General features: G+C 44.6%; 1 protein-coding gene across 13 annotated transcripts in view; it reads right to left on the reverse strand.

Moving 5' to 3' along the window:
- LOC139230104 (RNA binding protein fox-1 homolog 1-like) overlaps positions 1-25,722 on the reverse strand; it is a 342,858-nt gene that overhangs the window by 131,962 nt on the left and 185,174 nt on the right. Inside the window, exon 1 of one of the 13 annotated variants that reach the window (XM_070861935.1) lies at positions 13,878-14,029. The exons of the other annotated variants lie outside the window; for them this stretch is intronic. Coding sequence (XP_070718036.1) covers positions 13,878-13,898 — 21 coding nt within the window. The 5' untranslated portion in view covers positions 13,899-14,029. Of the gene's footprint in view, positions 1-13,877; positions 14,030-25,722 lie in introns of those variants that run through there. 13 annotated transcript variants of the gene reach the window in all.

Raw genomic sequence — 25,722 nt, forward strand, 5'->3', positions numbered from 1 at the left:
CTGTAGTAATACCCGCCCTCCTGTATGGATCTGAGGCATGGACGATGTATAGAAGGCACCTCAAATCGCTGGAGATATATCACCAACGATGTCTCTGCAAGATCCTGCAAATCCCCTGGGAGGACAGGAGCACCAATATCAATGTCCTCGACCAGGCTAACATCCCCAGTATTGAAGCATTGACCACACTCGATCAGCTTCGCTGGGCAGGCCACATAGTACGCATGGCCAGATACGAGACTCCCTAAGCAAATGCTTTATGCGGAGCTCCTTCATGGTAAATAAGCCAAAGGAGGACAGCGGAAACGTTATAAGGACACCCTCAAAGCCTCGCTGGTAAAGTGCGACATCACCACTGACACCTGGGAGACCCTGGCCACAGACCGCCCGAGGTGGAGAAAGTCCATCCGGGAGGGCGTTGAGCTCTGAGTCTCAACGCAAAGAGCAAGAGGCCAAGCGCAGGCAGCGGAAGGAGCACGCGGCAAATTAGCCCCACTGACAGCTTCCCTCGACGAATGTCTGTCCCACCTGTAACAGGGTCTGTGACTGTTCAGCCATCAAAGAGCTCACTTTGGGAGTGGAAGCAAGTCCTCCTCGATTCCGAGGGACTGCCTATGATGAGGTGAATGGGCAAATGCATGGCAGATGCAGTATAATGTGGATAAATGTGAGGTTATCCACTTTGGTGGCAAAAACAAGGCGGCAGATTATCTGAATGGTGACAGATTAGTAAAAGGGAGGTGCAATGAAACCTGAGTGTCATGGTACATCAGTCATTGAAGGTAGGCATGCAGGCAGTAAAGAAAGCAAATGCCATGCTGGCTTTCATAGCGAGGGGATATGAGTATAGGAGCAGGGAGGTCTTGCTGCAGTTGTACTGGGCCTTGGTGAGACCACACCTCGAGTATTGTTTGCAGTTTTGGTCTCCTAATCTGAGGAAGGACATTCTTGCTATTGAGGGAGTGCAGCGAAGGTTCACCAGACTGATTCCCAGGATGGCAGGACTGACATATGAGGATAGACTGGATCGGCTAGGCTTATACTCACTGGAATTTAGAAGAATGAGAGGGGATCTCATAGAAACATATTAAATTCTGACGGGACTGGACAGGTTAGATGCAGGAAGAATGTTCCCGATGTTGGGGAAATCCAGAACCAGGGGACACAGTCTAAGGATAAGTGGTAAGCCAGAAAGGACCGAGATGAGGAGAAACTTTTTCACCCAGAGAGTTGTGAACCTGTGGAACACTACCACAGAAAGCTGTTGAGGCCAGTTCATTGGACATATTCAAAAGGGAGTTCGATGTGGCCCTTACGGCTAAAGGGAGAGAAAGCTGGAGTGGGGTACTGAGGTTGAATGATCAGCCATGATCATATTGAATGGCGGTGTAGGCTCGAAGGACCGAATGGCCGACTCCTGCACCTATTTTCTATGTTTCTAGCGGCAATCTTTCAGGAGCGAAATTAGGAAACACTTCCACACAAAGGATGGTCGAAGTTTGGAACGCTCTTCCGCAAACTGTAATTGATGCTGGATTAATAGTTAATTTTAAAATTGAGATTGATAAATTTTTATTAACCAAAGGGATTATGGAATATGGGCCAAAGGGGGTTATATGAAGTTAGGTTACAGATTAGTCATGATCTCATTGAATGGCGGAACATGCTCGAGGGACTCAATGGTCTACTCCTGTTCCTATGTTTTACTTCATTCAACAGCCACTCTGTTGCCAAGAGAATGAGTAGCCAGCTGAAACCTTGCATGTTAAAAAAATGCATCGAATATACTTGTAATATAATGCCATAGGAAGGAAAATGGTAAATTCAAGAAAGAGAAATTCAAAATTGTGGAGGAGCATTAAAATTTATTCTTGGGGGAAAAAAAAGTTTACAGTTTTCTTCGAGACTGCTAATGACTTCAATGGGAAAATTAGCAAGCATTTCGAAAAGGTCACACTGTTGTTCTTAGTACCGTTAAATCTGAATGATAAAGCTGAGCCATCTTCGAATGCCAGTGAAAGGCAGTTGTGGGGCAGAAAATACCCGTCTTTGAAAGCACTGTTCAGTTGAAATTTGATTGGCAATTTATTGAGATGTTTTTTCCACTTTTAGAAATCAGGATGTTGTCAGCTCAGTGGGCAGCACCCTCGCTTCTGAGTCAGAAGGTTGTGGATTCAAGTCCCACTCCAAGGACTTCAGCACGAAAATCTAGGCCAACACTCCTGTGCAGTACTGAGGGAGTGCTGCACTGTCGGAGGTGCTATCTTTCAGATGAGACATTAAACCGAGGTCCCGTCTGCTCTCTCAGGTGGACGTAAAAGATTCTATGGCACTATTTTGAAGAGGAGCAGGGGAATTATTTCCAATATTTATTCCCCAATCACAGTGCTGTTTGTGGGAGCTTGCTGTGCGCAAATTGGCTGCTGCACTTCCTACATTACAACGGTGACTACACTTCAAACAGTACCTCTGTAAAGCGCTTTGGGACAGCCAGTGGTCTTGAAAGGCGCAATTCTTCCTTTTTGTGTTAATCTTGCTACTTTTATTTTAATGGTCACAAATACAAATGCTGCGGGAATTTGATCGATAGGAGAGAATTTTTCAACCTTGCCAGCAGAAATCTGGCCAATTAGGACTCACCTGCAATAACCAGTTTGTACTTCTCAAGTGGTTGATGGCCACTTAACTATTGAACTATTGCCCCGAACAGCAGGAAATAAGTTAAGCGCAGTACTGACATTGCACAGCATGATTAACTGACAACACAGTTTTGCTCATTTTGGAAGACAATTTTAATATCTCAGGTGCAAGACCACAAGTGTTTACTGAAACAAAAGCCAATTCCTGCGGATACTTATTTTCCAGCATTTTCTGTTTTTATCCCGTGTTTACTCATGCGTAATCAACGTCTGAGTTTTGAAATCAGAAAGATGAAACTGCAATCCAGGTTTTACAAATGATACTCATCATGTACCAGTTCCATTTAAAACTGTGGGGCAATAATGCAGTAACATTTCCAAAATGCGGGCAGATGTCATGTGATTGGGCATCATGTGATCCTGTATCGCATGATTGGACCTCCAGGAATGTGTCAGAGTTGGCAACCCGACCCGAAGAGCCCCCACTTTCCTGCCCTCCCCACAGGGAGCACCAAACCCCAGAACTCCTCACACGAGCAATCCCCAGCATGAAGCTGCACGCTAGCAGCCTACAATGCTACCAGCTTCCACATCAATACACTCATGGTGGGCGCACAGCAGCTCCAAGCCTTGCGCGTAATATTTACACAGGACGTGTTTCAGGAGATGTGGATGCAAACAGTTCTTTTTAATCTCTCAACTTTAATCTTTTTTTTTAAACGAGGTTAAAGAGACTTCAGAGCAAACAAGCTAGGCGGAGTTAATCATTAGATTAGTCTGAATCTTGCTAATAACCCAGTGCCATGAAACCTTCCAGTTCCTTCCTAATGGGATTAAACTCACTGGCTGGTCAATAAGCAGGCAGATTACAGGAAGCGTTCCACTGTCATACAATTGCACATTTAGCTGGGCTCCAAACTGATGCTCACTTTTCTGATCCCCTCTTTATATTATTGCACTTTCAGCAACAGCAGCCCTGACTTTGGCAGTGATATTGCAATAAATGAAGTGGGGTTATTGCTGGCAGAGGAACATAGAACCATCTAAGGAGGTGGTTTTCTAAAGATCACCCACAGACATGTGGTAGCAATGCCATCTTTAAATTTCTCTGGCTGGAGAGGTTCAGCACTCACACTGCCCCTCACTGGTCAGCAATGTGCTTTTTACATTGCCAGCTTACATAAAGCCCCCTACAGGGGTCAGTGTGGGTAATGGTAAGGTGTCTTTATACGGATAGGGTCATCCGCAGATAACGACTGGTACTCCCACTTTCAAAAGGATTTTGACAAGGTCCCACACAAGAAATTAGTGTGCAAAATTAAGGCACATGGTATTGGGGGATATTGTATTGACGTAGAGAACTGGTTGGCAGACAGGAAGCAAAGAGTGGGAATAAACGGGTCCTTTTCAGAATGGCAAGCAGTGACTAGTGGGATACCGCAAGGTTCAGTGCTGGGACCCCAGCTATTTACAATATATATTAATGATTTAGACGAAGAAATTGAATGTAATATCCCCAAGTTTGCAGATGACACTAAGCTGGGTGGCAGTGAGAGCTGTGAAGAGGATGCTAAGAGGCTGCAGGGTGACTTGGACAGATTAGGTGAGTGGGCAAATACATGGCAGATGCAGTATAATGTGGATGAATGTGACGTTATCCATTTTGGTGGCAAAAACAGGAAGACAGATTATCTGAATGGTGACAGATTAGGAAAAGGGGAGGTGCAACGAGACCTGGGTGTCATGGTACATCAGTCATTGAAAGTTGGCATGCAGGTGCAGCAGGCAGTGAAGGCAGCAAATGGTATGTTGGCCTTCATAGTGAGAGGAATTGAGTATAGGACCAGGGAGGTCTTACTGCAGTTGTACAGGGCCTTGATGAGGCCACACCTGGAATATTGTGTACAGATTTGGTCTCCTAATCTTTGAGGCAGGACATTCTTGCTATTGAGGGAGTGCAGCGAAGGCTCACCAGACTAATTCCCAGGATGGCAGGACTGACATATGAAGAATGACTGGATCGACTAGCCTTATATTCACTGGAATTTAGAAGAATGAGAGGGGATTTCATAGAAGCATATAAAATTCTGACAGGATTGGACAGGTTACATAGAAACATAGAAAATAGGTGCAGGAGTAGGCCATTCGGCCCTTCTAGCCTGCACCGCCATTCAATGAGTTCATGGCTGAACATTCAACTTCAGTACCCCATTCCTGCTTTCTCGCCATACCCCTTGATCCCCCTAGTAGTAAGGACCTCATCTAACTCCTTTTTGAATATATTTAGTGAATTGGCCTCAACAACTTTCTGTGGTAGAGAATTCCACAGGTTCACCACTCTCTGGGTGAAGAAGTTCCTCCGCATCTCGATCCTAAATGGCTTACCCCTTATCCTTAGACTGTGACCCCTGGTTCTGGACTTCCCCAACATTAGATGCAGGAAGAATGTTCCCGATGTTAGGGAAGTCCAGAACCAGAGGTCACAGTCTAAGGATAAGGATAGGACCAAGAGGAAGAGAAACATTTTCACCCAGAGAATTGTGAACCTGTGGAATTCTCTACCACAGAAAGTTGTTGAGTCCAGTTTGTTGGATATCTTCAAAAGGAAGTTAGATGTGGCCCTTACGGCTAAAGGGATCAAGGGGTGTGGAGAGAAGGCAGGAGCAGGGTACTGAAGTTGCATGATCAGCCATGATCATATTGAATGGTGGTTCAGGCTCGAAGGGCCTATTTTCTATGGCCCCAAGTTTCCACACGCGGCAAAACAGGCGCCCCTCCGAGCTGGGCGCCCGTTTTTCGCGCCGAAAACGGCGCCTGAAAAAAAACGCGGTATTCTCGAGCGCCTTGCAGCTCGATGTCTGCTTGGCGCGGCGCACAGGGGGCGGAGCCTACCACTTGCGCCGATTTTGTAAGTAGGAGGGGGCGGGTACAATTTAAATGAGTTTTTTTGGTGCCGGCAACCCTGCGCGTGCACGTTGGAGCGTTCGCGCAGTATGAAGTAAACATTGGCACTCGGCCATTTTAAAAAGTGCTGCAGAAAAAGTGAAAATTTGTTTATTGAACCCTTGCAAAGGCTTGCATTTTAATTTTCTTGATATTTCTGTGTGTGAGGGAGTGCATTCTGTAATTAAAGATAGACTGTGATAAACGGGACACATGCACTTGTTTGAGACTATTCAAATTCTTTGTAGCTGTTCAATTTTTAACATTTTTTAAATAAAACCACATTGTCCTTCCATGATCAGCACTGAGGCTTCTTCCAGCTTTCTCCCCCTGCCGTCGGTCGTTCCCGACGGCAAGCCGCTGCCTGAAAGGCCTGCCTGAAGCACTTTCACACAGATAGGAACATGGTTTATTCAATCTTTTCTTCACTTATAAATTTTTATTCAGGTTGGATTTATTTGTATAATATTTGTAGAAGTATAACTAAGGATTTATTGCAGAATTTAATGACTTCCCTGACCCCCCCCCCCCCACCTCGTTCCCGACGCCTAATTTGTAACCTGCGCCTGATTTTTTAATGTGTAGACAAGGTTTTTTCAAGCCTACAAAAATCTTCACTTGCTCCATTCTAAGTTAGTTTGGAGTACGTTTTCACTGTGGAAACTTTCAAATCAGGCGTCAGTGGCTGGACACACCCCCTTTTGAAAAAAAATTTGTCCAAAAGTGAAACTGTTCTACCTGACTAGAACTGCAGAAAACTTAAATGTGGAGAATTCAGATTTCTAAGATACTCCGTTCTCCACCAGTTGCTCCTAAAAATTAGGAGCAAATCATGTGGACACTTGGGGCCAAGATTTCTATGTTTCCCAATGCAAAATAAAGGAAGTGAATTATGCACTTCCAAGAGCAGAGACTGGCATACACATAAAATAAGGCCTTTTCTTACTGCCCCTTCAGCCTAGCAATAAATGGGTACAGTCGAGAAAACCGAGTGGCAGAAGCTATGAATCTCTGCTTGAGGGCCACTCTCCCAGAGCCTCCACAACACTTGGTTCACATGTTAAATACATTTTACACTCATCCAGGTGAGGGATGCAAGGTGCAAGAGCTGGGGAATGGAACCCTTCTCAATTCAGGCACGAACATCAACATCAAGGCTTCCTAATTCACGATCCAGAATAAAGCGTCTGCTCTGTCCCAACAACATGCCTCAGCCCCGACCTCAGAAAAAACACCACGACTGCACTCATCTTCCAAACCGGCCATCACATGGCCGCTGTGTGAGGTTGCTGATTAATGCCAAATTAGAGACCATTTTGTGTTTCTAGCCCATGCCAACTAGGAACTGGGTTGAGTGTGCTCAAAACTATTTGCGAATGAAGGAGCTCATACCATCACTCAAGGCTGGTTTGAACCCCACACAAAAAGGTGAAATGTTAGTGTATAACATCACGTCACCACAGTGCCACCCAGTTTTCCATCATATTTTATAGGACTCAAATAAATGTACCCAAAGCAGAAATGCAATAAATAAAGCTTCCCATTTCCCATCCAAGTGGACCATCAATTGTTAGATGAACATTAGCATTAGGAGCAGGCGGCCATATGGCCACTTAAGCCTGGTTTGAACGTTGAGATATTAACATTCTTAAGAGTCTTATAAGTACCAGGACTATTGGATCAAACTGGCTTTCACAAACTTTTACTACGCAATATTGTATACAGACAATGCAAATTTCCAGTTCACCCATGAAGTTTGAATCTTTTGTTAATACAGGTTGTGCGTCCGAAATCTGGAGTTCTGAAATTCGGAAAGTTCCAAAATCTGGGCCGATCTGTGGCAGGGACGTCCGCAAACCGGAAAATGTTCCGAAATCCGGACCGGCTGCTGGACTCCCCCGCTGGACCTCTCCCCCGCCGCCCGGACCGCGCCCCCTCCTTACATCAGCTGCTGCCTGGACCCCTGCCCTTACCTCACCTGCCACCCGGACCTCTCCCCCGCTCGGCTGCCCAAATCCTCCTTCCCACCTCAGCCCAAGTGTTTCCGCATTCAGGACGTCGGAAAGACGTTCTGAAATCCGGAAATACAGGTTGAACCTCCTTTATCCGGAATCACCTCTCGTCCAGAACCATTCCCCGCCATCGGGTGGCGCATGAGCAGAACTCCGACATGAACAAATTGAAGTCCATCCTCGCTGCTGACTCCCGCAATCGCTGGCCTGACCCCGCGATCCACAGCACCCCGCCGCCCCCCCAACCCAATGATCTCTGTTGCACTCTCAGCCCCAAAATCCCCTTGCTCAGTACCTTTACCATCCAATTTAACATAGAAACATAGAAAATAGGTGCAGGAGTAGACCATTCGAGCCTGCACCACCATTCAAGATCATGGCTGATCATTCCCTCAGTACCCTTTTCCTGCTTTCTCTCCATACCCCTTTATCCCTTTAGCCGTAAGGGCCATATCTAACTCCCTCTTGAATATATCCAATGAACTGGCCTCAACAACACTCTGCGGTAGGGAATTCCACAGGTTAACAACTGAGTGAAGAAGTTTCTCCTCATCTCGGTCCTAAATGGCCTACCCCTTATCCTAAGACTGTGTCCCCTGGTTCTGGACTTCCCCAACATCGGGAACATTCTTCCCGCATCTAACCTGTCCAGTCCCGTCAAAATCTTATATGTTTCTGAGATCCCCTCTCATCCTTCTAAACTCCAATGTATAAAGGCCCAGTTGATCCAGTCTCTCCTCATATGTCAGTCCTGCCATCCCGGGAATCAGTCTGGTGAACCTTCGCTGCACTCCAAGCAAGAGCGTCCTTCCTCAGATTAGGAGACCAACTGAACAAACTGAGCACAATATTCCAGGTGAGGCCTCACCAAGGCCATGTACAACTGCAGTAAGACCTCCCTGCTCCAATACTCAAATCCCCTAGCTATAAAGGGCAACATACTATTTGTCTTCTTCACCACCTGCTGTACCAGCATGCCAACTTTCAATGACTGATGAACCATAACACCCAGGTCTCGTTGCACCTCCCCTTTTCCTAATCTGCCGCCATTCAGATAATATTCTGTCTTCACGTTTTTGCCCCCAAAGTGGATAACCTCACATTTATCCACATTATACTGCATCTGCAATGCATTTGCCCACTCACCTAACCTGTCCAAGTCACCCTGCGGCCTCCAAGCGTCCCCCTCACAGCTCACACCGCCACCCAGCTTAGTGTCATCTGCAAACCTGGAGATATTACACTCAATTCCTTCATCCAAATCATTGATGTATATTGTAAAGGGCTGGGGTCCCAGCACTGAGCCCTGCAGCAGTCCACTAGTCACTGCCTGCCATTCTGAAAAGGACCCGTTTTCCCGACTCTCTGCTTCCTGTCTGCCAACCAGTTCTCTATCCATGTCAGTATATTACCCCCAATACTGTGTGCTTTAATTTTGCACACCAATCTCGTGTGGGACCTTGTCAAAAGCCTTTTGAAAGTCCAAATACACCACATCCACTGGTTCTTCCTTGTCCACTCTACTAGTTACATCCTCAAAAAAATTCCAGAAGATTTGTCAAGCATGATTTCCCTTTCATAAATCCATGCTGAATTGGACCGATCCTGTCACTGCTTTCCAAATGCGCTGCTATTTCATCCTTAATAACTGATGCCAACATTTTCCCCACTACTGATGCTAGGTTAACCGGTCTACAATTACCCGCTTTCTCTCTCCCTCCCTTTTTAAAAAGTTACATTAGCTACCCTCCAGTCCATAGGAACTGATCCAGAGTCGATAGACTGTTGGAAAATGATCACCAATGCATCCACTATTTCTAGGGCCACTTCCTTAAGTACTTTGGGGTGCAGACCATCAGGCCCCGGGGATTTATCAACCTTCAATTCCATCAATTTCCCCAACACAATTTCCCACCTAATAAGGGTATCCTTCAGTTCCTCTTTCTCACTGGACCCTCGGTCCCCTAGTACTTCCGGAGGTTATTTGTGTCTTCCTTCGTGAAGACAGAACCAAAGTATTTGTTCAATTGGTCTGCCATTTCTTTGTTCCCCATTATAAATTCACCTGAATCCGACCGCAAGGGGCCTACGTTTGTCTTCACTAATCTTTTTCTCTTCACATATCTATAGAAGCTTTTGCAGTCAGTTTTTATGTTTCCAGCAAGCTTCTTCTTGTACTCTATATTCCCCCTCTGAATTAAACCCTTTGTCCTCCTCTGCTGAATTCTAAATTTCTCCCAGGCCTCAGGTTTGCTGCTTTTTCTGGCCAATTTATGTGCCTCTTCCTTGGATTTAACACTATCCTTAATTTCCCTTGTTAACCATGGTTGAGCCACCTTCCCGTTTTATTTTTACTCCAGTCAGGGATGTACAATTGCTGAAGTTCATCTGTGTGATCTTTAAATGTTTGCTATTGCCTATCCACCGTCAACCCTTTGAGTATCATTTGCCAGTCTATTCTAGCCAATTCACGCCTCAAACCATCGAAGTTACCTTTCCTTAAGTTCAGGGCCCTAGTTTCTGAATTAACTGTGTCACAAGAATTCTACCATGTTATGGTCACTCTTCCCCAAGGGGCCTCGCACAACAAGATTGCTAATTAGTCCTTTCTCATTACACATCACCCAGTCTAGGATGGCCAGCTCCCAAGTTGGTTCCTCAACATATTGGTCTGGAAAACCATCCCTAATATACTCCAGGAAATCCTCCTCCACCACATTGCTATCAGTTTGGTTAGCCCAATCAATATGTAGATTAAAGTCACCCATGATAACTGCTGTACCTTTATTGCATGCAACCCTAATTTCTTGTTTGATGCTGTCCCCAACCTCACTACTACAGTTTGGTGGTCTGTACACAACTCCCACTAGCGTTTTCTGCCCCTTGGTATTCCGTAGCTCCACCCATACAGATTCCACATCACCCAAGATAATGTCCTTTCTTACAATTGCATTAATTTCCTCTTTAACCAGCAATGCCACCCCACCTCCTTTTCCTTTCTGTCTATCCTTCCTAAATGTTGAATACCCCTGGATGTTGAGTTTCCAGCCTTGGTCACCCTGGAGCCATGTCTCTGTGATGCCAATTACATCATACCTGTTAACTGCTATCTGCGCAGTTAATTCGTCCACCTTATTCCGAATACTCCTTGCATTGAGGCACAGAGCCTTCAGGCTTGTCTTTATAACACACTTTGCCCCTTTAGAAAGTTGGTGTAATGTGGCCCTTTTTGCTTTAGGTTTCTCTGCCCTCCACTTTTACTTTTCTTCTTTCTATCTTTTGCTTCTGCCCCCATTCTACTTTCCTCTGTCTCCCTGCATAGGTTCCCATCCCCCTGCCATATTAGTTTAACTGCTCCCCAGGTTTAACGTGACCTCCCCTCATCCAGAAAAATCCCTTATCCAGAACAGGCGTCGGTCCCGAGGTTTCCGGATTTTGAATGTTTCACCTGTACTAAAAACTACAGGAGAATCCCACTGATGTTTTTTGTTTTAAGTGGCTCCAAAAAGACAGTTCTTGCAATCACCCTTAGTCAAATACACAATGCTAATTGCAATTTATTTTACACCAGAGTCTCAAATATCTGTTGAGACCTTGGTAACGTCAATTCAATTTACAGTTTGATCAGCCGCTGTATCCCAAAATTCCAGATCCAGCAACATGCATGGTCTGGTTACCATAAACAACCCCTCCTATCCTCCATTTTGAAACCTAGTTAGGGAGCCCAGCTTCCATTTTAACTCCATCCATTTTAAAACTATTTTGAAATAAAGACAGAAATATCACCCCAGGTCATAGTCCATACACAGCACCTGTTGGCAGATGTCACTGGACAGCAGAGACAAGAACGAACCCTGGTTGACTTCTCTCTTTCATGAACCCAGTGTAGTGCAACCAACTACAGCACCCCAATGAAAACCAGCTAACACAGATAAGGATTGGAGCCTGGGATCTTCCTATACAGTATTTGCATGGGAACAGCCCACAGTGGGGCAGCAGTGTACAATATTTGAATCTGACGGCTATTGTGTGTACAAATGGTGAAGAGATGCCCCAGGTAGTAGTCATGTCTGTCCAGTTGGCCTGTTACAGCAGTGCACAGCCTGTTCAAAACTGCAATAAAATACGTTTTATTTCCTATATATACACACTAGCATGCCCACATTACAAGTGTAAGCAAGATTAATGGTTCATTTAACTTTGAATGAAAGGGTCCTTAACAAGTGGCATTCCCACACAAACTAGTTTACGTCGAAAGGCCAAGGAACTGTTTTGGACGAGTAAATTATTTCTCTGCTGATGTGCAATAGTTCCCTCGGTTTTGCATATTTAAACTTTTCTTCTTTGTTACTGTCCAGAAATCAAACAAAGTTCTTTCCAACATATTCAAAAGTAAACTGCTACTGAACAGTTTTTGTTTTTTTTGTAAATGACTAAACCATGTGATCAAATCAAGTTCTGAGAGTTTTATGATGTGCCCAACCCAAACAATTACAAGCACTTCATGGAATGTAAGGCACACCTTGCTTTCTGAAAATCTTGCTGGCGTTGAAAATTTCTTTCCAATCAATCCATCTACTTAAAACCACTCTGCACAGCAGAACTAGTTAATTCACATTAACAAAGTGTCAGGGTGAACTGAGATTGTTTCACTTTTAATTCACTTTTATCAAATCAAAATCTCATCAGCGCTTCAGGTTAAAACAGGAATGATCAGCGGAGACTGATTGAAAAACACAAGCATGTAGCCTCAGATTGCCAGTTCTGCTTCCCTGATCCACGTGAACAGGTCAAATGAATGACCATCAAATGCTTAGAAGCATCAAAATATGGAGAATGAAGCCCAAATGTATTTTTATTAATTTTCAAGCAAGGCAAAGAAAACCAAGTTGTCCAAAATGCTTAGAACTGATACCTTTCTTCCAGTCTTTGTAAAAGGTATGACCATTTCTCACAAGTTGTCCTATACCATGGATGTTTGTGCATTTCCAAATACCAAACCTATGGAACATCCTTAAGTTCTTCATTATTAAATGAAACATTCGCTTTCCCACTCTCCCCCTCACCCCCACCCCATTTTCACACAAAGTGTAGTAGCTATCTGGAACTCTTACACACCCCCCCCCCGCCCAAAAAAACTGCACGCTGGAGGTATTTTGAGATTTTCAAGACTGAGCTAGTTAGATTTTTGTTGGGTAAGGGTATCAAGGGATATGGAGCTAAGGCAGGTAGATTGAATTGTGGTCCAGATCAGCCATGATCTCACTGAATGGCAGAGCAGACTCAAAGCGCTAAATGGCCTCCTCCTGTTCCTATGGTGTTGTGTTCCCTGTTTTGCAAGCTCATTGCTTTTCAACTTAGTATCAGCGATCTCAGCAATAAACAGACATCTCTTCAGATTCCATGTCTGCGCCTGGGAGGCTAGAGTGGCTTTGGGCTGCTGCTGGTTTGTCCCTCCGTATGGTGGGGGTGGCGGGTGGGGGGGAAATCACTTTACCCCTGCTCACTGCTGCCTCCCCTGTCCAGGGCAGTTGCAATCAGGATTCTTAACCCTAATGCAGTAGGACACACTAAAAATTGCAAAAGGAGAAAAAGCTAGGGACTAAACTGCAGAAAATGTAATAAAATGAATGATGACAGTCCAGCGAGCACTGTGACAAAGTAGCAGGCCACGTGTTTGCGACGACAAGTCCCCAGGGGGCTAGGTTCCTGATGCCAGCTGTGGTGAGCAGGGAAGTCAGTCAGCACTGAGCAGCGGTGAAGTGCTGCCCCCGTAGGGAGGGAGGAGTCCACACCGTCTCCCTGAGCCACTCTTGCCTCCCCGGAGCAGACGAGACAATCCAAGAAACCAACTAAAATCATTAGGGGGGGGGGGACTAGAAATTCCTCCTTTTGCCTCTGCAGTTACACATTTCTGTAAAGACGTGCAACGAGGCTTTTGAAAAGCATTCTGTAAAATGTACAGGTGTTTTAATCCCAAACAGCACACTCAAGGCTAGAAATTACTTCTGCATCAGAAATCCCGACAACGTACAAAACCTACTTTACTGCAACAACTTTTGATATCTAAAGCAGAAAAACAAAACAATGGTGGCACAAAATTGGTGCCCAATTTCTATATTTGCACACTAATTCCCGATAATGATATTTTGTGTCATCTGCATCACTGCACCTTCACAGTTAGCATGATTGCCTGAACCAGAGGCGCTCATTGAAAGCTTTCACCTTCTCCACAAAATTTCTTCAAACTTCGAGGAATCTTTAAGATCAAAAACAAACTCACCCAGAGATACATCATTCGCATTTTGAACGGATTTACACTCAGTTACGGCAACCGCAAAGTCCTCCAACTATAGGCACACATGAAAGAAGGTTGGTTGAAAGGTTTACTCGAGTTTCCTGTCTGGTTTTGAGGTGCAGCCCTCTCTCTCTCTCTCCCTTGCAACACCCACCTCATCTGTGCTGCTGTGAGCAACAGCTCAGCCTGAAGGAAATTTCTGACTGTCACAACAGCACTTCACTCAACCAGTGTGCGTGTGTCGTTTTTGAAGAAAAGCAAAGATGGGTGTGGTTCACAATCTGAGGTAAATCAACAGTTCAACTAAGAGAAATGTTTTTTTTAAAACTAATACACACACCAAGGATGATGATGTGTCTCTCTCTGTCCCACCCTCAAGTTTTCTATTGTACTCTCCTGAAGGCTGCAATCCAATTCCTTAGCCACCAACTGCCCTCAGATACCTCATCCCAGTGATTATTCTTCATGGTATGAGCTGAGACTAAGAGTTAGGCTCTTATGAAGTGGCTGAGATCAACTGTAGCATCTGTACTGCCAACCTCACGAAATCAGGCCCATCAACACAGAGTAGGAATCAAACATGGGCCTTTCAGGTCAGTGTGGCTCAAGTTAGTCATTGGCCGCATCAGTTGTCAGAGAATTAAAAGGTAGAATACCCAATACACACATTTTGATTCGACTGGCCAATTCAGGGAGCTGTGGAGGGTACCGGAAACAAAAATAAAAGTGGCAGCAAATCCACACATTTGTTGCAGAAGTGTAAAGATTTTTCCAGCTAGGCGCTTTAAAAACATTACTAAAAGAATTCCACACTTGAGCTTCAAACCCCGTAACGCAATCACCAAGAATGCCAACTTGCACCTTGTCAATAACACTATCTCGCCCTTACATTATGCACACATCTGAAAGTTCCACTTCTGCTCAGTTTTTCTCTTTACCAACTGCCTTCAGTATTTTCTATGTTTCAGACACGGATAGATTTGTATAAATGTAACCAGGTCTCACTGTATTAGAGTGTCTTATACAAGGATACTGACACAATGAATTCTAGTGTAGGGACGAACAACTTGCATTTACGTAGGGCCTACAACAAATAACCAGGTGGGCAAAAATGGTGATTGAGCTCCGTGCGGTCAGTGTCTCAGATAGTATCTTCGATCACACCCAGAGTTAGAGGGGCATCAACCTTCGGAAGTTATTAGGAAACCTTTTGATTTCAAAAGTACTTAATTGGCTGCAAAGCACTTTGGGACATCCGGAGGTTGCTATAGAAATGCAGACAACTCATTTGTATTACTTGCACAGGACAGTTGAAAATAGTAAGCAGCACTCTCACCAAATGTTTGAAATTCCCTCCCCAAATCTGTAATTGGCCATTTTTCAACAAAAAAAAAGGTAAATGCAACTCTGAGCAAGACACAGGCAGACAGATTCGTTTGTCTACCTATCAGTTCAGACTTGTTTTACACTCCAGACTAATTTATTCTCCTACTAAATTCAAAATTCAATTACTCATAACATTCAAACTTTAATAAGCAAACGTTTTTGTTTCAGGAAAGTAACAATGTTTCAATTCCTCAAAACCAGTAAAATATTGCTGTACCCAACATCCAAATATGGATAAAGTTAGATCATCCAACAGCCACGGTCATCTTCGTTCTTCAAACCGCAAGCATCGGACCATACCGCAGGAGTTGCACAGATACCTAACCTCGAGGGCAGTAGAACTGGCTCCAGCAACTGTTAGCAATGGTCTATGGTGCCTTCTATTGAACACTCAGTTACGAATCACAAATGAAGAAAGGGCATGTGGGAAAGGCAGTGAAGGGCAATGATGAGGAGAGTGGGGTTTTGTGCAATACTGCTAATTCACATCTCAAATTGCTCCAACCGCTACCACCAACAGTGTTAGACCTGTAACCAAGAGTATAGGTGTCCGCCTTATTTCAGTGAGTAGCACTCTCACTCACATGTGTCAGAAGGTTGTGGGTTCAAGTCCAACTCCAGAGACTTGAGCACAAAATGTAGTCGGGCACTCCCAGTGCAGTACTAAGGGAGTGCAGCATTGTAGGAGGTGCTGTCTTTCGAGGCCTTGTCTGTCCTCTCAGGGCACTGTCACTAGAAGCAGATTATCTGGTCATCATCATTTTGCTGTTTGTGGGACCTTGCTGTCTGCAAATTGGCTGCAGCACTTCATACAGTACAAGAGTGACTACACTTCAAAAGTACTTCATTGACTAAAAGGTAGGGTGTCGCAGCCTAGTGGGGTAGACAGCCCAGGGGGAGGGGGCAGCCAGTGGGGTAGACAGACCAGGGGGAGGGGGCAGCCAGTGGGGTAGACAGACCAAGGGGAGGGGGCAGCCTAGTGGGGTAGACAGCCCAGGGGGAGGGGGCAGCCAGTGGGGTAGACAGCCCAGGGGGAGGGGGCAGCCAGTGGGGTAGACAGCCCAGGGGGAGGGGGCAGCCAGTGTGGTAGACAGCCCAGGGGGAGGGGGCAGCCTAGTGGGGTAGACAGCCTAGGGGGAGGGGGCAGCCAGTGGGGTAGACAGCCTAGGGGGAGGGGGCAGCCAGTGGGGTAGACAGCTCAGGGGAAGGGGGCAGCCAGTGGGGTAGACAGCCCAGGGGGAGGGGGCAGCCAGTGGGGTAGACAGCCCAGGGGGAGGGGGCAGCCTAGTGGGGTAGACAGCCCAGGGGGAGGGGGCAGCCAGTGGGGTAGACAGCCCAGGGGGAGGGGGCACAAAATACCCTTGGCTTCCTTTTAAACATCAAGCTTCAACCCCCACTGTTACCACCTGCCAGCCTTTGCCCAGTCGCAGACCCTCAGCTCCCCACCCCCAACGCTACTTTTTGCATTGTTGGTCAGTGTCTGTCTTTACTTTCCCATCTTAAAAGCACTTCAGGTTAAATTTTCTGGTTCTTAAACTTAACATAAAATAATAGGTTGCGTTGCACTTTATTCCATTTACCCTTTAGTGCACCATTAGTGAGTGTGCCAACCTGTACAGTTTTCAATCAATAAAAATTACCTCAAAACACTCAACCTTCCAAGTGGTTTCTAAAAAAAATACAGAAGCCTCAAAAATGGTTGACAGAATTCTCACTGAATTTTCAACTGACAATAAAGGAATGGCTAAAAAGTGCATTCTCAACAAACAATGTGTTTTTCTCCTGTAAAGGAACTACATGTTCTTTACTCACAGATGTGGTCTGTCTATAAGCAGATCATAACAGAGGAGCAAGAAGGTATTATTTTCTCAGTAACTGTTTGCAATATGTAGAGTGCACATCCAAATTGGGATTCTGCCATTCTCCAGTATATCTTTGAGATCAGATTGTTGGTAACATGTTAACCTTTCCATAATTAAATGCCCAAGCTGAGAATTGTTAATGGAGTAAGCAGGAATTTTGGCAATCACATCAAGTTAACACAAGAATATTTAGAAAAATGAAAAAGGTCATTGGGACCAATACACTGAAACAAACCTGGTTATATATTGCCAGCTCTCTCCATAAGCATGCCCATTGTCACCTGAGCCAACTTATGCCTGCCATTTCAAGGGCCTTAACTGGTAACTTTCACGACAACTCAATTACTCTTTGGATGAAGCAATTCCACCTGACTTCCCTATTTTTAACATGCCCCGATATTTGAAATTATAGTTTCCCTCTAGATAATATGCTTTTGTGTGTCAAGCTACTGAATAGGACCATGCAGTAGTAGAAATACATCAAGTCTGAAATATGGCTGCATTAGCAAAATCTGAAATCATGAGGGACTTTCGTGAAGACTGCACAATGTAAGAATTATTTTGTTTTCTCACTTGGCCTGGCACGCTCAAAAAATGAACTTCCTCCTGATGCATCACCACTGTCTCTGGCTCCAGAAAATCCGGCCTTACACCCATCACATTCCCTTCCATTCACTTTCTACTTATTTTAATCTGGTTACTTCTCGATCTGTACCCTTTCTGACAGATAATAGGAATGCAGTACAGAATGGTAAAATGACAGTTTTAAAGGACCAGGTATCCTGGTATCACAAGGGGGCAACTGGAGTTCAAGTCTCCACAGTAACCTTTCCCTCTTAGCAACAGAGTTACTTACCAAAGCCTCAGAACAAGTTGACAGCTACCATTTTCACTCGCAACCATTGCGTGTGACAGACACAAATAGAAGGGGACAAAATTCTTTAACGATATATAATTAAATAAATGTACAACTTTCAATGCTGTCATAGATTTGTCGTATGTGTATTTTGCTGTAGATACTACATCATCATCAAAGGCAGTCCCTCGGAGTCGAGGATGACTTGTTTCCACTCAGAGTTCTCAGGTGACTGAAGAGTCCAATGCGGGACCTACAGTCCCCGTTACAGGTGGGGCAGACAGTGGTTGAAGCAAAGGGTGGGTGGGGAGCCTGGGTTACTGCGCACTCCTTCCGCTGTCTACGCTCAATAGTTTCTGTATGGTCTCCACAATGAGACTCTAGGTGCTCAGCGCCCTTCCGATGCTCTTCCTCCACTTTGGGCGGTCTTGGGCCAGGGATTCCCAGGTTTCACTTTATCAAGGAGGCTGTGAGGGTGTTCTTGAAGCGTTTCCTCTGCCCACCTGGGCTCGCTTGTCGTGTCGAGTTAGAGAGGGAAGGGGCAGAAAAGATCAAGATTCCTATTCCTGGTTATTAACCAGCAACTACTAATGGAAGCTCCTATATTGATGTTAGGCGAGCGCAGAATCTGGCTCTAATGTGCCACTGGTCAAATGGCCTGCCATCACTCACTGTTGAAGCAGATGATCAGTAAGTACCCTTGAAGTAGTGTCTCAAACGAGCGTACTATGCTTAAACAAAGGGGACTACAGTGGGATGAGGGTAGAGTTGGCTAAAGTAGACTGGACGGTGGCACAATTGAGGAACAGTGGAGGACTTTTAAGGAGCTCTTTCATAGTGCTCAACAAAAATATATTCCAGTGAAAAAGAAGGGCGGTAAAAGAGATAACCAGCCGTGGATAACCAAGGAAATAAGGGAGAGTATCAAATTAAAAACCAATGCGTATAAGGTGGCCAAGGTTAGTGGAAAACTCGAAGATTGGGAAAATTTTAAATGACAGCAAAGAATGACTAAGAAAGCAATAAAGAAAGGAAAGATAGATTACGAAAGTAAACTTGCGCAAAACATAAAAACAGATAGTAAAAGCTTTTACCAATATATAAAACAGAAAAGAGTGACTAAAGTAAATGTTGGTCCCTTAGAAGATGAGAAGGGGAATTTAATAATGGGAAATGTGGAAATGGCTGAGACCGTAAACAATTATTTTGCTTCGGTCTTCACAGTGGAAGACACAAAAACCATGCCAAAAATTGCTGGTCATGGGAATGTGGGAAGGGAGGATCTTGAGATAATCACTATCACAAGGAGGGGTAGTGCTGCATAGGCTAATGGGACTCAAGGTAGACAAGTCCCCTGGTCCTGATGAAATGCATTCCAGGGTATTAAAAGAGATGGCGGAAGTTATAGCAGATGCATTCGTTATAATCTACCAAAATTCTCTGGACTCTGGGGAGGTACCAGCGGATTGGAAAGCAGCTAATGTAACGCCTCTGTTTAAAAAAGGGGGCAGACAACTATAGGCCGGTTAGTTTAACATCTGTAATGGGGAAAATGCTTGAAGCTATCATTAAGGGAGAAATAGCAGGACATCGAGATAGGAAGAGTGCAATCAAGCAGACGCAACATGGATTCATGAAGGGGAAATTATGTTTAACTAATTTACTGGAATTCTTTGAGGATATAACGAGCATGGTGGATAGAGGTGTACCGATGAATGTGGTGTATTTAGATTTCGATAAGGTGCCACACAAAAGGTTACTGCAGAAGATAAAGGTACGCGGAGTCAGAGGAAATGTATTAGCATGGATCGAGAATTGGCTGGCTAACAGAAAGCAGAGAGTCGGGATAAATGGGTCCTTTTCGGATTGGAAATCGGTGGTTAGTGGTGTGCCACAGGGATCGGAGCTGGGACCACAACTGTTTACAATATACATAGGTGACCTGGAAGAGGGGACAGAGTGTAGTGTAACAAAATTTGCAGATGACACAAAGATTAGTGGGAAAGCGAGTTGTGTAGAGGACACAGAGAGGCTGCAAAGAGATTGAGATAGGTTGCGCGAATGGGCTAAGGTTTAGCAGATGGAATACAATGTCGGAAAATGTGAGGTCATCCACCTTGAAAAAAAACAGTAAAAGGGAATATTATTTGAATGGGGAGAAATTACAACATGCTGTGGTGCAGAGGGACCTGGGGGTCCTTGTGCATGAATCCCAAAAAGTTAGTTTGCAGGTAATCAGGAAGGAGAATGGAATGTTGGCCTTCATTGCGAGAGGGATGGAGTACAAAAGCAGGGAGGTCCTGCTGCAACTGTACAGGGTATTAGTGAGGCCGCACCTGGAGTACTGCGTGCAGTATTGGTCACCTTACTTAAGGAAGGATATACTAGCTTTGGAGGGGCTACAGAGATGATTCACTAGGCTGATTCCGGAGATGAGAGGGTTACCTTATGATGAGAGATTGGGCAGACTGGGTCTTTACTCGTTGGGAGTTCAGAAGGATGAGGGGTTATCTTATAGAAACATTTAAAATAATGAAAGGGATAGACAAGATCGAGGCAGAGAGGTTGTTTCCACTGGTCGGGGAGACTAGAACTAGGGGGCACAGCCTCAAAATACGGGGGAGCCAATTTAAAACCGAGTTGAGAAGGGATTTCTTCTCTCAGAGGGTTGTGAATCTGTGGAATTCTCTGCCCAAGGAAGCAGTTGAGGCTAGCTCATTGAATGTATTCAAATCACAGATAGATTTTTAACCAATAAAGGAATTAAGGGTTACGGGGAGCAGGCGGGTAAGTGGAGATGAGTCCACGGCCAGATCAGCCATGATCTTGTTGAATGGCGGAGCAGGCTCGAGGGGCTAGATGGCCTACTCCTGTTTCTAATTCTTATGTTCTTGTGTTCTTATTAAGCATCAGTAAGTTCCCCATATGGAGCAAAGGCTTGAGGAATGGAGGGCAGAAAATTGAAAAGAAAAGATATTCCTGTAAAAACTTGATTCTGGAACATTGAAGTTGTGAAACCCTAACTTCCATAAGTTACAGGGTTGTACTTAAACAGTATACAGCATATTTATTAGTAAATGCAAGGCACCCGAGCCAAAGCAGTACAAGATGTTTTTGTCAAAGAACCTTTTATTTGCAATACGGTATTGCTGGTAACATTTAGTACTGTACTGCGATAAAACTTCATTTACCAAGAAAATCTGCAGTAAGCATTTGCTAAATAGCCCAATTATTTTTTGTGTTATAGAAGGCAACACACTGTATTGGAGAATTGATTTCTGATGCAGCTCTGTGTTACCAGCTTCCAATCCCAGTGACGCAGAAACTGCTCCACATTAATAATCAGCGCTCGTGACTATTTAACTGCTCTGTGCCTGCCGGTATGATGCAGTCTGGATTCTTCAGCTACTCCGCCAGCCAGCATCCAAATGAATATGGCCGCTTCCTCCTTCATCAAACCATTTTAAGATTAATTGCCACATGCTCCAATTGAAAACATTCCTTTTGCTGGTGCCTGTTGTTTCCAGTGGCAGCAACACTTTCTTGTTTATTGCTGACTGTGTTAACACCCATTGGTGGCAAATCTGCAATACAAGTGAAATTTTGGACTGCAGTGCACCAATAAGCAAAGCATTGGCCAGCACTCTCGCATTTGCTCCACTGCTCAAAGTTACATTAATGCATTGGTCACAACACATCTGTGGATCTTGTCCACTCCCCTCCTTCCCCCATTTCCTTCAACTCTGAACAGATTGCGGTACTTTTACCTCTTCCTGAAGTCAATTAAAGAGCAGATGGTTTGGATTCTATATTTAGAAACTGACCCGTATCCTAGCAGTTCATAATGCTGAATACAGCGAATGCAGCTCTGGTGTTGGGTGATTTATGAGGGGCTTAATATCACAACATACACTAAAGGTGAGTGGATGGCAGTGTAAACATAGAGCGTTAGAGTTCATCAGGGTAAACCATGTCACTTACTCCTTCTTTAAGCCATTTGCTCCCAAAACATTTTTATTCATATCCAGGAACAGAACACGTCAATCACTCAGAATCAGCATCAAGCATGTCGTCATCAGGGGCAAGGCCAAGTCCTCTCTGCTGGAGCACTCCTTACCACACCCAGTGACATTTGAGCGTTTTCTGCATCAGCCATCCTCAGCAAGCCTGCCAATATAACTAGTGCCAAATTAAGGGTATTTTGGGGTTCATATTCACTAGTTTCTAGATTACCTAAACTCATTTGTCACAGGACTTTGACATCCAATGGATAGAGGCGACTCTCATCCCATGGGTTTGGGCTCAATTCAACCCCAGCTCCCAGAGCTGAAAGGCCACTTACTCCCCTCAAAAACAGTTTTTGCAACAGAGACTGCCAATCACACCCAAGGTGGTGAATTAGCAACTAGGAATGATTGCTAAATTGCAATTAAATAAAACGTGAAAGCAAAGTTACTGCATCCACCAAAAAAGGTGCAAACTTATTAGTGTGGGGGGAGGGAGAGAAAGCATGTGTAAAGGTTACTGCAAAGCAGCACAAACATCATTCGCTTACTGTCTGATTTTCTAACCTAGAGCAGCAACTTATACCAGTGTTCAGCAAATACGATTGATCAGTGTTTATTAATCTGCGTATATACAAATCAACTGACATTTCCATCAATGTCAGTATGTTGTGTTACTGGACTAGAATTACAGAGAATGAGCATTTAAATCTCACCATGGCATCAATTGAATTCAGTTCAATAAAAACAGACATGAAGCCGTCAGATTGTTGCAACCAAAACCAACTGGCTCACCGATGCCCTTTGGGTAATGAAAACTGCCATCCTTACCCAGTCTGGCCTGTGTGTGTGTTCTACTGCTCTCTGAAGTGGTCTAACAAGCCACTTATACTGGAAACAAAAGAATTTTGCATTTAGAGCACCTTTCATGACCTTGGGTCGTCTCAAAGTGCTTTTCAACCAGGTAAGTGTAGTCACTGGTAGGAAATGCAGCAGCCAATTTACACACAGCAAGGTCCTACAAAGAGCAATGAGATAAATGACCAGATGCTTTTATTTTTTTAAAGTGATGTTGGTTGAGGGTTAAATATTGACCAGGACACTGGTCGAACTCCCCTGCTCTTAATTAAACAGTGCAAAGGGATATTTTACTGCCATCCGAGGGGGAAACATAGAAACATAGAAAATATGTGGAGTAGGCCATTCGGCCCTTCTAGCCTGCACCGCCATTCAATGAGTTCATGGCTGAACATGCAACTTCAGTATCCCATTCCTGCTTTCTCGCCTTACCCCTTGATCCCCCTAGTAGTAAGGACTACATCTAACTCCTTTTTGAATATATTTAATGAATTGGCCTCAACAACTTTCTGTGGTAGAGAATTCCACAGGTTCACCACTCTCTGGGTGAAGAAGTTTCTCCTCATCTCAGTCCTAAATGGCTTACCCCTTATCCTTCGACTGTGACCCCTGGTTCTGGACTTCCCCAACATTGGGAACATTCTTCCTGCATCTAACCTGTCTAAACCCATCAGTATTTTAAACATTTCTATGAGATCCCCTCTCATTCTTCTGAACTCCAGTGAAGACAAGCCCAGTTGATCCAGTCTTTTTTGATATGTCAGTCCTGCCATCCCGGGAATCAGTCTGGTGAACCTTCGCTGCACTCCCTCAACAGCAAGAATGTCCTTCCTCAAGTTATGAGACCAAAACTGTACACAATACTCCAGGTGTGGCCTCACCAAGGCCCTGTACAACTGTACTAACACCTGTACTCAAATCCCCTCGCTATGAAGGCCAACATGCCATTTGCTTTCTTAACCGCCTGCTGTACCTGCATGCCAACCTTCAATGACTGATGTACCATGACACCCAGGTCTCGTTGCACCTCCCCTTTTCCTAATCTGTCACCATTCAAATAATAGTCTGTCTCTGTTTTTACCACCAAAGTAGATAACCTCACATTTATCCACATTATACTTCATCTGCCATGCATTTGCCCACTCACCTAACCTATCCAAGTCACTCTGCAGCCTCATAGTATTCGCCTCGCAGCTCACACTGCCACCCAACTTAGTGTCATCCGCAAATTTGGAGATATTACATTTAATCCCCTCGTCTAAATCATTAATGTACAATGTAAACGGCTGGGGCCCCAGCACAGAACCTTGCGGTACCCCACTAGTCACTGCCTGCCATTCTGAAAAGTCCCCATTTACTCCGACTCTTTGCTTCCCTGTCTGCCAACCAGTTCTCAATCCACGTCAGCACACTACCCCCAATCCCATGTGCTTTAACTTTGCACATTAATCTTGTGTGGGAAGACGGGGGGCTTGGTTTAATGTCTTATTCGAAGGACGGCACCTCAGACAGTGCAGCATTCCCTCAGTACTGCACTGGGAAGGTCAATCCAGATTTTGTGCTCAAGTCCTTGAAGTAAGACTTGAACCCAGAACCTTCTGAGTCAGAGGAGAAGCCTACCACTGAGTCAAACGGACAGAACCTTTATATGTGATGTGGAGACTTTAGCACAAAAACATTTGGTGCAAACAATCCGTATTGTAGCTAATGCTCAATAGTGCAGTTAGAAATAAAATGGCCATCCATGTGCACATTTTGTAATTAACCTGAACACAACCCTCACATCAACAGCTTTGAAGTTTGGTGTGTTGAAACTTGATCATCTCGCACTAATCCCATTTCATTTTTGGCTCCTTCCTAAACTGCTGCCATATAAACTGTGCATTTCTGTATCACCTATCCGATCTCGAGAAACTGCACGTTCTAAATCCAACCCATTCCTTTTATACATCTTTGTGTCACTCAAACTGGCTTACCTTAACTCAACAGTTCTTGTTCAGACATTTAGATGAATGCACCACAATATAGTAAAGTACTTAAACTAGGGGTGGGAAACCAGCCCTGTCAAAAATAATACTGTTTGCATAGGCCGAGAGCGTCCAACTTACGGTCCACAGGTCACACGCAGCCTCCAATACAGACATCTCCGCTCATTTGTATAAAGCTAAACTATATGGTTTGTAACCTTGGTGTCCCATTTGACTCTTGGCTGATTGTCCAACCCCATGTCCTCTCCATCACCAGGACTGCTTACTTCCAATTCCATAATATTTCCCGACTCTGCCCTGCCTCAGCTCAACTGCTGTTGAAACCCACATCCGTGCCTTTGTTACCTCTAGACTCGACTATTCCAACGCACTCCTGGCTGGCTGACCACCTTCTCGCCTATGTAAGCTTGAGCTCATCCAAAACTCTGCTGCCTGCATCTTAACTCCCACCAAGCCCCGTTCACCCATCAGCCAGTGTTCGCTGACCTACATTGCCATCCATGTTTTCAAATCACTCCAAGGCCTCGTTCCTCTCTATAACATTCTTCAGCCCTGCAACCTTCCGAGATCTCAGCACTCTTCCAATTCTGGCCTCTTGTGCAGCCCTGACTTTCTTCAATCCACCATTGGCAGACACTCCTGGCATAAACTGTCATGCCCAACCTACTAAAGAAGCTGGAATAATAGAGAGATGGTATAGGAATTGAACAAGCAACAGCATTATAGAACCGGTTATTAGTGCTGTGATTAAAGGGACCGCCAGTTTGTGGGGACATACTTTGAGGGATTCCTATTTGTGCCTTTTATAAGGCAACCTCAATTAGGCTGGTCACATCACATTTTCCAAGCAGGAAGAAAATCTATTTGATGAAAGAA

Source organism: Pristiophorus japonicus, chromosome 19 (assembly GCF_044704955.1).
Source record: "Pristiophorus japonicus isolate sPriJap1 chromosome 19, sPriJap1.hap1, whole genome shotgun sequence".
NCBI lineage: Eukaryota > Metazoa > Chordata > Chondrichthyes > Pristiophoridae > Pristiophorus > Pristiophorus japonicus.